Here is a 14,565-nt window from a genome sequence, read left to right as displayed (position 1 = left end):
CCCTTGTGTTTTAATGAATAGCTGGTAAAAGAGAATTTTTCACATGCAGTAGCATATAACAAGGAGTGAGTTCTGTACTTCTCACTGCTATGCTACACAGATTTAACAACTGGAATGAATTTCATCATCAAGAGCAAGCTCAAAATCGTCAAAGGAGCTTGTTTTCAGCAGTATATAGACCCCAGTGAAAGTGCATTACATAAAATTGATGACTTGCAGACTTTTTTAGAGAGAAACTGAACAAGCTGCAAACTGACTCTCTTCTGAGCCAACGATTATGTATCACATGAGAAAATAAAGTTAGTTCATAAAAATTTTCTGCAGCAAAACGTCAAGTGCTGGATAGTTTGTAATAACAATATATTAAGATAATACTTTCTGGAAATGGTAAAATACCAGAAAGTTTGAATGATTTTAATCTTTTAAACCCATTCTATTATTGTGTTCTGTTAAAGCAGCCACTTGCAAAGAGAGTAACAGAGCAGTGAAATTCACATCTTCATCATAATCTGAAATCTTTGTCACGGGTTATAATTTCATTTTCTCTCTCTCCTTGTGTCCTGACCAAGGTTGCTACTTTAAACTGCACCACCTTTTTAGGTACATCATTAATTCCTACATAATTTTCCCTACTGCCACCTATCACTGTGAAATGGGAAAGTATAAGTGAAAAACCATTAAAAAAATCTAGCAAATAACTAAAGAATGCCCAATGAAGCTCTGATCACTGATATAACTAGCCACTAACTTTTCTCTTTCAGAAATCAAATTTCAAGAAATATGAAAATTACAAAAACTTTTAATACAATCCCCTACACTGGCATTTACTAGCATTACCTCCCTAGTATTTGTTTCTAAAGCAAACAGGCAAGATTTTTAGCATTAAGCATAGTGGGACTTACAGATGCAGAAAAATAAACACTCTATGGTTACTAAGACATGAAAATATGACAGATATTATATATCCAAAAGGATAATAGATATAGGATAATAGAAAAACAACAAGGAATAGGAGAAACACCATTCTAAAACCAGTATCAAAAATTTTTAAAAGGCCTACATTAGAAACATTGACACAAACCAAAACTACAGCTATTTTACTAAAGCGCTTTTTCAATACTGATAGAAAAGTGATAGAAATACCTTGGTTAGAATAAAAGTTTCCTTATGCTTGAATACATGGGAGTTGCTCTGAAGCTAGGTTCCAAAAAAAGTAACTAGCTGCTGAAAGATTTTCTTATTTCCTTCAGCATATCTTGCGGGGAAGGGAGAGGGTGCAGGGACAACGCAGACACACCAGGAGTCATGACAACATGGACATGACACAGAAACAACACACAACTGCTTCAACTCGGGCGAAGGAGTCACACTCAGAAACTGCCCAACCCTTGCAAACGCACTAATCTATTATTTCTCTTTTCTGTGGATAGTTACATCAAATGTTTAAATTATTACGAATTAAATAGAAACAGGGGAGATAGGAAGAAATTATTAATGGCATAAGTCTAAAAATATTCTAATTCTGCTCAATCCACTGTTTTCTACATTCTGCCACCCCTTACAAAAGCTCTTAGGCATCTTTCCCTTCTGATTGTAAAGCCAAGATAGCCTATGCAGTTTCTGTTACTGTTTCCATCTATTTGTGTATTACAAAGCTATTTATACTACACTATAATAAGCACAGATGGTTAGAGTCAATCCCAATAAGATTTAATGGAAAGACAAGAGAAGACTGGGTATCCATAGCCACTAAATAACCTACAGCATATAAAATAAAGATTATTCTTCAGAGAAAGGAGATAAAGATAAGATGAAACAATGTTATCAGCTTTACGTTAGATTATGAGGGCAATCTAAGGAAAAGCACATTACAATTTACTTAACTTCTAAACGTTAGCTATATAAAGAGCTTCCAAGTTAATGCCTTCCAAGAGACATTTAAGAGTTCAGTGTTAACAACAGTTTGAGATCAGTAGACTCTGCCTTTTCAGACAAAAAAGTATTTGGCAGTAGAAACAGGCAGCAAAAAACAGACCATAGGAAATGTGAAAGAAAAAAGGAATCCATACCTGAGAATGAATCAAAAACACATATAAAAATTAGAAACCTTTGTCTACAATACTGAAGAAAGGAAAAAATAATATTTCCATGACTCCTTCCCATTATAATTTATTACATTCAATTTAGAAGTTATGAACAATTGAACAGTTTTTAAATTTCCTTAATTAATTGAAATTAATAAAAATTCCTAACACTTTCCCATATTTTACAGTTTAAGAAAGAGTGTTCGGGTCCTTATTAGTTTAATTTCAAAGGCAGTAATTACAGTTGAAGGTACAAAATACTTATTCTTTCTGTCAGACCTCCTAGGCTTCAAAATTTTTCCTCCTTCACCATATTAATAAAACTCAGATCATACAAAGTAAGTCATGGAAAAAAGTGACCGATACTACTTAAGAAGTGCCCATAAGCTTCAGCTAACAGACTGGTACATGGAAAAGATTCTAAGCCCCACTTGTAAAAGTAACTTCACATTATTACAAGATCTTGGTTTAACTTAGGCTTAAGGCAACATAAAAAAGAAGGAGCTCATCTTTCATGTTTTGCAATTCCATTTTTCTCCCGATGCCATGATCATGACATATTTATGTCATAAGAGAGCTGCTGTACCCATTAATAAATTTTCTTTACCCTGAACTATAAAAAGTACTGAAGAAATAAGACCACCAAACCTTTTTTCACAACTAATGAGTTAACATGACTTAGAGAAAAGACAATGAGTGCTGCATTATCCAATCCAAAATGCTGAACTCCTCTACAGTATATTTAGGACCCTCCATAAACTAGGAGGGCTTCTTGTCCATTGCAAAACTCTTGTTGAACAGAAGACCTCCTCCTCAAGTAAAGTTACTGGTACTCCACTCTGGAAGCATGAAAACTTTCTGTATACTTACATGGTAATCCCATGGTGAAGTGCAAAGAACCTGTGATAAATCCCTTTTAAAAGAGCCTTGGCTTGCTCAGTTGTACAAAGATGTAGTTGTGATCCACAACTGGACAGAGATGTTCTGCCCACAACAGTAATGCACAGTTGGCATGGAGCTTAATTGAGAGGCAGTGTTTGTTTCTGAGTAGCCTTAAACCTCCACAACAGACAAGGGAATAATTAATGCTGGCTATTACTGAACTTGATATGGAGACCTAATATTCGATTTATCTCCTTTCTAAACACAGAGGTTTAGTTTTCACTAATGTTGAAAAAATATACCCTTTAAATACTTCCAAAAGACTCCTCTAGAAAGCCAACACAAGTTGCCCAAACTTGCCACATCTTGTAGAAGGCATTATGTTTGATGGTCAATGTGAGAACACCCCACAGCAAAGCAGAGTAAAAAGGAGCACTTCCAGTACAATCTTCCTCTTCATAGCTGATGGGTTTTATGGTCTGTTTAATTTTCTTCTACCTTCTTTACCCTTGATAACTGTATTAATGTGGTGGGATGATAGTTAACACTGTAGTATGATGCAGCTGGTTACAATGATCAACCAACCCTATTATTTCACAGCAAAACTATGACACAGTTGGGTTGTGGAGTTCATTTATCAACTTAAATTTGAAAATACAGCAATCACTTAAATTATGACCTCTGAAAAGAAAAAGTATATATCACTAACAAGCAAATTAGAACCCAAAATCTCTCTTCCAGCAGTAAGTAAAATTTAAAATATAAAATATAATCTTTTTAATGAACACAAATGCACAAGTCGACAGATTTACAGCATTATGCATAATGAAGGTTTGCTGGATAAGATTTAGTTCGTTCAAAGTAGGAGAGTATAAATGTAATACCATTTCTCAACCACATTTTTCAAAAAGAATAATCTTTATTTCAGACAAAGTGGAGTATATGTATATATATTTATCAAATGTCTAGTGCTATCATCATAGATAAAGCCATTACCACAAAGTATTATCAATATAACAAAATATGAATGATGAAGATAATCCTAACAGCAACTACTGAAAAGCCTCAATTCCCAAGCCTGAAATAAACAGAGGATACACTCCCATGGACTGGAACCTCCCAGCATCATGACACCACTGGCTGCAGCACCTAACCAGGCAGCTTGGAAAACCTTAATAACCACATCAACCCTGAGACTTTACTGACAGATGTGACTAGTTGCAGCTACTCAGCAACTGGACTGCAGCAGCAGTAAGGCAGGATTGAAAACTCTTCTTCCCCCACACTTCAGACAAAAAATAAATGTACCCTCATATAGAACCCAAAATGTTGGACTTGCTCATACAACTTATGGGAGATGATATTTGACATATCCCATCACCCCCATCTTTAAGATGTAAAGTCTCCTATTTAAAAACAAGACCATTCTCAATTTTTGCACAAGAAAAATAAGTGGGAAGGTAGGGTAGCCTCTAACATACATCTAGTTTCCCACTGTTACATGTTAAGGCACAGCTCTTGCCCAGACCTATTGCATTATTTTCAACAGATCTGTCAGAATGATCAAGACCTTTCAAAAGAATTGAAGAGTCAGTTACAGTTCTGCCTGTACAAAGTACTGGAAAAATCTTAGGCAATAATCCCACATTAGTAACACTTAATGACAAAACTGACATTTTAGAGGTTGTTAAGAGAGCTAGGTTTGGAGATTGGCTTGGTTTTTGTTTTTTTTATAAATAAAATATCATATCCTGGTTTATCAAGTTCTGTAAGGGTTCCCTTTCTGAATAACTGTGTTCTTTCTCACTGTGATTTAAAACTCTTAAGAAACTGAGCCAATGAGCCAGAAGTCAGGGTCATTATCTTTCACATTAATCAGTCCTGTCAGTTAAATCTTAAGTTAAGCCTTTAAATACTTCTTTTCACACCAGAATTCCATCTCACCCTTACATCTGTAGGGTATTTAAAGCCTGCAAAAATATCCTACTCTGACCAGAGAATTAAATTACAAACACAGGCCTTGCATACCTTGATTTTAACTCTGCAAGACAGTTACCCCAACATGTTTCAAATGCTGCTCTCCTGTTCCTTAACAGGAGCCTACATCTGAATCACTAAACACATTGCTAATCACAATTTTAAAACCAACAAATTACAGTCACAAGAAAATTTACTAATTATATAAATAGGCAGGATGGTAAAACTTCTCCTCCATGTTATATTTAAGTATGATAACTGGTAAGTGTTCTTACAAGATATTTTTCTAATGCATTCTTGTACAGGTAGATTAACAAAATTTTGGGGGGCTGTTACATAGGGCTATGTTAAGAATTACTGAAAACTACCCATACTCTAATGGGAGAGCCTTGTAAAATTAAGTAAGTATTCCAGACTGGATACCATTCAATAATAGAACATAAGCATTCTGCACAAGAAATGAAAGCATACTCTTCTTCACTGAAGCACCAGCCTTATGAAAGTTACAGTGTAAATATAAGCTAGCATATTTGCAAAGTGCCTCAGAAGAATCAGTATGCAGTACTTCCGCAAAGCAGTCAGTCTTAAAACCCTTGGGGACACCTACTTGTCACAGAATAAATTATCTGGCTAATATCCAATATTAGAGTACATGGCAGTGGGTACCCAGGAGACGGGCATTAGAGAGCACGTAGCTTCCTCAGCCTTGCAGGTTAGTCTTTACATAAACGACTTTGCCCAATTACAAAACATAACTGATGTACATATTTCGGAGTTTTCTAGCATCAGCCTTTAAATCCTAGAACATTTCTATAGCACTGGATTTTTGTTTGGTTTTTTGTTTGTTTTTTTTTTCCAAAATCACAGGTCCCCATGCACAGGATACTGAACAGGTATTTTTCACATGAACCTAAGCTTTTTTTTTTAAGATATTCAAGGCAAACAGAAATATCTGACTACTGATTAGAAGTGCTCTCAAACACCAGAATTATGCTGTTTAATAAAAACTATGGGGAAAATAAGTTCTCCCACAACTCTAGTGGTTCTTTCCTAGTTGCTAAAGATAAATAGCCAAGTCTGCATCCCACACGCAATACAGACATAAAGCTAGAAAATACATGCATCACAAGACATGCTAGGTCTCAGAAATACGAGACTTCTTGGAGACATTTACTTCAGTTTGCTACAGCAAACCGCAGTCACCACCAGGCTGCAGAACAAGAAGAAACCTGTTGCCTCTGAAGTTGCAAACCAAATCAATGCTTTACACCGAATCAAAGAAATCCAGTAGGTTAAACAGTAGAAAAAACAGAAAATTATTTTGCATGGCTGGAATTCGTATTTTTAAAAATTACACCAACTGATGCAGGATAGAGGATGATCAAAGATAATATTTTCTTCTGAAAGAAACGTGAACGGCTTTTGAAAATAGGTTGCGTTCCACTCAACTTGCAGCAAACGCAGCCCAAACTAGGCGCACAGTCGAAGCACGCCGAGGACAGAGCCACCTTACAGCGGCAGGTTTCGTAACTGACGAGATTCGGGTCAGGCTGGGGCCGATGCTCCCGGCTCCGAGCACGGCGCTCCGGACAGCGGGCACCGCCGCGTCCAAGCCCCGCACCCCTGACCCCGCAACCCCCGGCCGTGAGCGCTGCCCCTTCTCCCCCGCCCTCCCTGCCGGCACTTCCGACCGGGCACGGCGAGACGCGGCGGTGCCGCCCGGCGCCGCTGCCAGGTGCCCGGGGAGGGAGGCGGCTGTCCCGGGCGGCACTGGCGGAGCAGCGGCGGGGCGAGCCCCTGCCCCGGCCCGGCGCCCTCAGCGCATCCCTTCCCGCAGTGGGGCGGGAAGCGGGAGGACGGATGCGGCTCTCCCCCTGCACCGCCTGGCACCCCGCAGGGCGGGAAGCGGCTCCCGCGGCCCGGCCCGCTGGGCCCCGAAGGTGCGGGCCGAACGCCCCTCACGGCCCGGGGCGCGCCGGGCGGTCCTGGCCACTCCTCGGCGGCAGCGCATCGGGAACTGCCCGGCGGGACCCCCGTCCTCCTCGCCGAGGTGCCGCAGGCAATTATTTAAGAATTAAAATTCGGGGAGAAAGGGGAAAGTTGAGGCTGTGCCCCAGCCCCCGCTCCCCAAGGGATGCCCTACACCCTGCAGGAAGGGAACAAGCGGGAGCGGGCTGGGCGCGGCTGCCGGCCGGCAGGGTGGAAGGGCTGAACTTACGTCTCGGAATTTGTTCCACTGTCCGACCTCCTTGTCGTACTGGGAGATGGTCGTGAGCCATTGTTTATCGTCCAGAAAATTGCCGCTGTCCGGTCTGCCCCCGGCCGCCGCCGCCGCCGGGCTGCACCAGGCTGCTGCACACACGCACACCAAGGCTGCCGCTGCCGCGAGCATCTGGGCGAAAGGAGACACGGGCAGGGGGGTTACCCACAGCGGAGCCGAACCCCGGCCGGGGGCTGCCGGCGGGGGACGGGACAGCCGCCCGCGGCGGGCCCCCTGGCCCACCTGAACGCGGCGGGGGGAAGGGGAAGGGGAGGCTGCCCAGCCCGTCACCTTGCTGCGCGCCCCGCACCCGCGCTCCTCGCCGCGGCCGGAAAGGCGGCCCCGCGCCCGCTCCCTCCCCGCACGCGCCGCCGGCTGCGGCCGCCCGTCCGTCCGCCCCGGTCCCGCGCCGCGCGCGCCCCCCGCCCCTCGCCCCGCCCCGCCCCCCGCCCCGCGCCCCGCCGCGCGCCGCACCGGGAGAGGCGCGCGCCCGCCGCTCCCGCCCGGAGCCCGGCCCCCGGCGCCCCGCGCCGCCGGGAGCACCGGCACATTCCCCTGCACCGGCACATTCCCCTGCACCGGCACAACCCCCTACACCGGCATATCCCCCTTGCACCGGCACAGCCCCGCGGAGACCCGCCCGCCCCCGCGGCAGCCGCCCGGTGCCGCCGCCTCCCCCAGGTCGGGGTGGATGCCGCTGGAACTTCGCTACAGCTGCGTTGGCACCTCGCACCCCGAGTAAGATCGGCGAAAACCCCTAGGCGGACGCGATCCTTCAAAACTCACAGTCACGTCAAGACAGAACTTCCCGCGCCTTCGGGGCAAGGAGAGGCACAAGCTCGCGGGTCGCCTCCGAGTGCTGATGGAGGCACACCGTGATGCCGCCTGCCCGTGTTAGCCCCTTTTGTAAGGATCGTGCACTCTTCCCTCTTCTTCTGGCTTTTGTCTTTTAAACGGCAACAGTGTGTTAGCTCAAAGTCTTAAATGACATTTGGTTGCTTTCCCGAATTAGTTAAGTTTAATTTAGAATAGAGCAAGGGGCAGAAATAAGTAGTTCAATTACCTTTCCAGCATAGCTGCCTCCATATTTAAGTTCTGACATCCTGTTGACCTAATTAATATAATTTTTAATGTTAGCTTTATTCCCTAGACTTGAGTAACACTATGCTTTTTAGATTTGTATTAACTGCGTGTTGCAAGGTTTCGGTAGAGGGAGCGGGGCAGAGACTGCGGGGTGGCCTCTGTAGGGAGATGCGTGGAACTCTCCCGTTTGGGGAACAGCTGACTCCAAGCAGCTCCACAGTGGAGACATTGCGGCCACAGCTCAGCCCTTCGGCAAAGCTGGCGGTGCCTCTGTGAAAGGACAGCTAAGAAAGGGCAGAAAATGCTGTGCGGAGAGAGGAAGTGGGAACAGAAACGGTGAGAAACAACGGGGAACGCCGGCGCCAGAGAGAGATGAGAATGTGCTCTCCATGGCCGAGCGCTGGAAGACTGATGCCAGAGCAAAAGGAACCCAGAGAAACTGTGGCAAGCCCATACCGGAGCTCATTTTCCTGAAGAACTGCAGCCAATGGGAAAGCCATGCCAGAGCAGAAGAAAAGTGTGAGAAGGAATGAGCTGGGCAGAGAAATTGTTACCTGTTGACTCTATGTGCCCCCAATTCGCCCTGTGCTAGTCAGGGAGAGAGGAGTCTGGAATTAAGCCGAGCCTGGGAAAAGAAGGGAGAAAGGTTGTTGTTTTAACGTGTCTTCTTCTTTACCACTACTCAAACTAGCTACTATATTTTTATTTTAATTGGCAATACATCTTCTCCCAGTCAAGTTTGTTTTGTCTGCAGCAATAATCGGTCAACAGTATTCCTGATTTTATATTAACCCATGAGCTCTCTCCCTCCAGTTCTTCCTATACTTGTTCTGCTGGGGAGAGGGGCTGTGAGCAGCTGGGTGAATGTTTGGATGTTAGCCAAGACTAACCCACTGCGAGGTAGCCAAGTATGACAAGTACACAACACTCTCAGTGTAGTTGCTGAAAGTATTTTCTGTGGTAAAATACAAGTTACTTTCAGACTTGGAACTAGGGTCAAGTCCATCAAGAGATTCTCTGATGGCAGAAAAATGCCACTTCATGCAAAAGGAGAAGTGATTATGAGATTGCCACTGATTTTAGCAAGTTTTGATTTTGGTCATAAACTGTAACTACAGACAGATAGTAAAGTATTAATTAAATCAAATAACCTACATCATACAGTACATAATAGATGCCATTTTGTTCCTGAACTTGTATCACTAAAATCTATGAAAATCCTGTCACCCTTATGACAGAGATGATTGCCAGATTAGGATTTATTTGTCTGACCCTAAAAATGCTACCTATCCAGAATGATATTATATTCTATAATAAATGAATCATAAAATTCAAAGCAAATGGATAGAGGTATTGCACAGAGGCTAAATAAGAATCGATAAAACAGTCATTCTGAGGGTGGGTTATAGAGTCAGTGCTTTATAGAATCATTCTCTGACAATCCAGTTTGTATTTGTCAGTCTTAATGTTAATTTTCTACAAATTGCTTTGCCCTTTGGGAAAGAAGAAATTTCTCTACAAAGCTGATGTGTTGGGGTTTTGGTTTTTTTTTTTAAGAATTACTTATTTAAACTTTTTTTAACAGCATCCCAGTTCCTGAATTTGTGTTTTCACCTACCCAGCAATGAAGGTGATCTATTTTGGTTTCAGTTTGCTTCGTCTGTATTTGACAATTTCATCCAGATAATATTAGTTAGTACTTTTAAGTTATTGTTCATCTTTCCATACTTAGAGAAGAAGAATAAAAGTGGCTAAGATTTGCATTCAGCAAAAATCCTCAGAAAGGGGAAATCTCTTATGGTTTGAGTTTTAAAAGTTTCACTGCAATTTGTCTAAAAAGTGATCTTCAACACCTATGACTGCAGTTTCTACTGACAACACATGCTAATGATCAATTATATGTAATTTTGCCTGAACCAAGCTATTTGAAGCCTTTAATAATTCTAAATGTATTCCTTATAATTTTAAGCACTCTGATCTCCACATAATTGGTTTAAGAGCCTCATTCTGATCAAGGACTTTACACAAGTTGGTAATTCCATTTATTCAAGCACACAATGATACTTGATTGAAATGGCATTTTGAAGATACAAAACTAAGAAATTTTTTTTCTCAATAATTTTACTTCTCTTCAAAGATTAAACTTACGTACCTTGAGAAATATTCTTTATTTTAAATGTACACACATTTCTTATAGAAAATGTAACTATTGTTACATACTGATGTGTTTAACAATAGCATCTTTAAGATGTGACAGGGAATCTGTCACTGAAGCAGTGGTAAGATAATAATACTAATGGCAACAAGAACATAATTTTGAACTGAGAGTTTAGAAACTCTGCCTCACAGCTTTTCATCATTGTCCAGTCAAGAAGCATTTTTGTTACTAACAAAAACATTTTCTTCTCAATTCCAAAATATGATCTATTTTGCAACTTTTTGGTAACAAGTATTTTAATATTAGGACTTACTAATTTAGAATAATAACTGTTCAGGTTTCTTCCCCTCTGAGTAGCTGATGCATTCTACAGGGAGGTAGCAATGAGGATGGTGTAGCCAGTAATACACTTTTAAGTTACAATACTGGTGTGAATAATATGGTTGTTGCACAAGGAAAAGGATGGAAAGAGAAAAAAAGAGGGAGTATGCATTTAAATATGTATTTTGCATACTCACCTGTGTGTTATATGAAAGTGCATTGGGATTATGTAACGTATGCATGAAGATATATATAGGAAGAAAAGTTTGTATGCATAGGTTACTGATGGAATAGAAGTAACATGCTGAGAAATTATTAGGAAATGCAAGGAAATTTATGTCTTGAACTGTGTCACAAAAGTGCTTTACTCCCTGCAAATGAAGAATATGTTCACTTAAGGCAATTAAGTATAGAGTTAATTTTTTACAACTATTTTAACTGTACGGGCTGTGTTATTATATTTGAACAAACTTATGTTGAAGGTAATCCCAAGGGAACATCTAGGTATCCTACTGCCTGCAGGCAAAGCCAGATATACCTTGTCACTGCTGGCAGATGTCGATCCAAATCTACTTCTAGAATCACCATTGGTGGAGTCTGTTGGTGATAGAAACTCCACACTGATCTGTGTCAGTGGGTTCTAGTTTTACTAGACTAATTTTAGAAGAGGTTTCCAATACCTGAAACAAGTTGGTCTTGCTGCAATTTAAGCTTATAACTTACAGTGAATACTGTTCACCAAAAGCATGAAGAACAAATTATTCTTTTCCTCTGATCAGCAGCAGTCTTTCCCATACTGGAAACTTCACTCTGTAACCACTCTGTATTTCATCCCAGTGATATGTTTATTACCATATTTTTACCTTGTTCTTTTAATCTTATATATGATTTTGATTTCTCTGATCACTTTATTATCCACTGAATTGGGCTAGGAGGTTTTTCCATTGTCAATGTCTAGAACACCATTGAATAGAGCAGAGGATTTACTTCATAAACATAAATTATTTTGGCTTGATAGGATTTGCATCTTCTTCAGTATCTTCCACACATTTAGACATAGTGTGCTGTATTACCTGTCCCTGCATTTTCTAGAAATTGAGGGTAGAATGACAAGAACTTAATTTTCTGACCCTTTTTCATCCACTTTTTGAAGGTCCCTTTTTTAAAGAAGCCCTTTAATTTGCTTTGTTTTTTTAAAGTCATCTGGTAACTGCCTGTTCTCTACAGTTTCTCAAAAGCAATGACTAAGAATTCTGAGACCCTTTCAAACAATTCTGTGAACATTCAGAGAGAATTCATGAGATGATTATAATAATATCATTTTTACAAAAATTACAAAATAGATTAATTACAGACAATGTCTTATCTAAGCCCTTTTTTTTCTTGTAAATTTTGTGATGGTTGAGTTAACCGACTATATGCCATTAATGATTGGTGCATAGGTTTTAAATTACTTTTTCTTACCTTTCTCTCCTTACTGCATTCTTCCTCCGCAATGGGACTCATCCCTTCCTTTCATCTTCTTTATAATAATTCTATGTTTGCAATTATTTTTTATTAACCTTGATGTCTTTTGCTAGCTGCATCTCAACTTCTCCTTGACTTTTGCTACTTGTGTCTTGGACTGCTTTGCAGTATTCATCTTTCATTTTTTTTTGTCTTTCATCTTCTACTTCAGGCCACTGCAGACTTCAAGATTTAATCTATTTGTCTTCTATGGCTTTCCCTATTCTTCTGCTATTACTGCAATTTAGTCCTTAATATTTTTTCTGTAGGGTAAATGCTCCAAGGTGCTCATATTTCTCATTCTTCATGAATTTTATTAGACTGCTAAACACCTGTGGATCTCTGCTAACATAAGTACTGTAAAAGGCACAAACCACAAAGATCCAGAGAGCATGGAAGCTCCGATGGTCAGCATTAAGGACATATCCATCTTTTTTTACGGACAGCTTACATACACTTCAGAATAAGGCATTGTTATGTGGACTTGTCCAAGACCAGAGGCAGAAGATGATCTCAAGACAGGTAGGTCTAAGCAAAGTCCTCACAAGCTTACAACTGAAACAGAAAACTTCTTAATGGTGTGACATCTCTGCCTGACACTGCATCTAATCTTTCTGACATTCTGTATTGTCGCTAAAGGACATGAAATGATTCACATGACCACTCTCAGTGCCAGAACAAAAGCCCGTCACTTTATTTTCTGACTCCAGCATTTATAGATTCTTGACAATGACCAAGGATTGGATAATTAAGTTACCACCTTCCCAAGCACACTGGTCATGCGAAACGTCCATCAAAAGACGTTTCTTAAAAGGAATGTGATAAACAACTTACGTTTACAGGACTTTCATGGGAAAGTAACTAAAACTATGAAAACATTATCAGAAGGCTTAATTTTCAGGGTGACACTGTATAGCCCCAACAATCACAGCAGATGCAACAGGAATTCGCAAAAATACATCCTGAAACTCAGGCCTTCAAAAATATGAGAATTTCTTCTTCATCCAAATTTTTTAAACGCAGAAAGATCTGGCTTTTTATATAATACAAAGTGAAGAACTTCCCAAATCAAACTCAGGAACTCAGATTTGATCAAGCCTATTCAAGAAAAATACCTTGTCCAGAGATAAAATCTGAATTTTTCACTTTGACTGCAGAATATTTTGTCATTGTCAAAATTAAGTTTATGTCTCTAGAAAAGCATGCAATGAATTTTTGTATTTGCTGTTGTTCAAAAATTCAAAACTCTTTTCTTGTCCAATGAACAATTTATACTGTATGTTAAAATTTACAACACAATAATAAGCAGTGCCTTGATGCCAAGGACAATCTTCTATCTCTACAATATCAATTCTTTTAGATGCAGGAACTCTTCTCATCTGACTGTTCTCAGTGGATCATAAAAAATCTGAAATTTTTCCTATCCCAGCATTTTATGTGGTACACATCACAGCTTCCAGAAAAAGGTAAATGTCTCCTTGTGTCCTAGTCCCAGATACACCCTTTCAAATCAAACACTGTATACAGTAGAATTTCTGTGAACAAAACAGTCATAAAATCATAAGACTGATGAAACTTCTAAACCAATGCCTGTTAAGTCCTTCCTGTGTTATTCACAGTCTCTTTGAGAAGATGGTTTCCTACTTTAAGCATCTCTATTTTACTTATTCCTTATGCAGGAGTACTCAGCTCCAAGAGCTGTGGCTGATTTTCAGATCTGGCTTTATTTAAGCACCAAAATATGTTTGGCATTGAGTTGACATTTGTGTGTTGGATGGTGATGTGTTTTAACCATCTCACACCATAAAATCTCAATAGGAGCAATTCAGGAGTTGGGTAGGACATAGGTACCCTTTGTGAGCTTGGACTTCTCTAAATTTCTTTCTCACCATTTTCTATAATTAAGTATTCTAGAAGTTCATGGAGTAGGTTCACAGTTTTCTAGTTCATACCCCCCTATAGTTTACATTTTCCAAAGTATGTGACTGAAGATGGTCTTCCACATGTTTTTTGTTCCCAGGCAAAAATTAGAAATGAGGATAAGCAAAGAGGATGTGATAACTGCTCCTATTTTTTACCTACTGAAATTTTCCTGTTTGCTCAAATGTGTTGGTCAGAAATATAGATGTACAATTTGAGTTATGCTCTACAAAAGGTACAGTGGGTGACAGTATGATATGAAAGGTATATTTGGTTTGGGTGACCTTATTTCACTATGGATTTTCAGGCCTGAAGTGAGTTATAAGAATAATTTTACAAATTACCTAGGGAAGTAATTCTAGTGCAGACAAAAC

At 40.4% G+C, this 14,565-nt stretch overlaps 1 protein-coding gene across 1 annotated transcript in view; it reads right to left on the bottom strand.

Moving 5' to 3' along the window:
* SPOCK3 (SPARC (osteonectin), cwcv and kazal like domains proteoglycan 3) overlaps positions 1-7,581 on the bottom strand; it is a 163,110-nt gene extending 155,529 nt beyond the window's left edge. Inside the window, exons 1-2 of the mRNA XM_005517609.3 lie at positions 7,495-7,581; positions 7,162-7,335 (exon numbers count right to left, since the gene is read on the bottom strand). Of these exons, the coding sequence (XP_005517666.2) occupies positions 7,162-7,335 (174 nt within the window). The 5' untranslated portion in view covers positions 7,495-7,581. The remainder of the gene's footprint in view (positions 1-7,161; positions 7,336-7,494) is intronic.
* Between the last annotated feature and the right edge of the window lie 6,984 nt (positions 7,582-14,565).

This window comes from Pseudopodoces humilis, chromosome 6 (genome assembly GCF_049639895.1).
Source record: "Pseudopodoces humilis isolate 2021_Gansu_Grassland_sample_001 chromosome 6, ASM4963989v1, whole genome shotgun sequence".
In the NCBI taxonomy this organism is placed as follows: domain Eukaryota; kingdom Metazoa; phylum Chordata; class Aves; order Passeriformes; family Paridae; genus Pseudopodoces; species Pseudopodoces humilis.
This window is presented reverse-complemented; position numbering and strand designations above follow the sequence as displayed.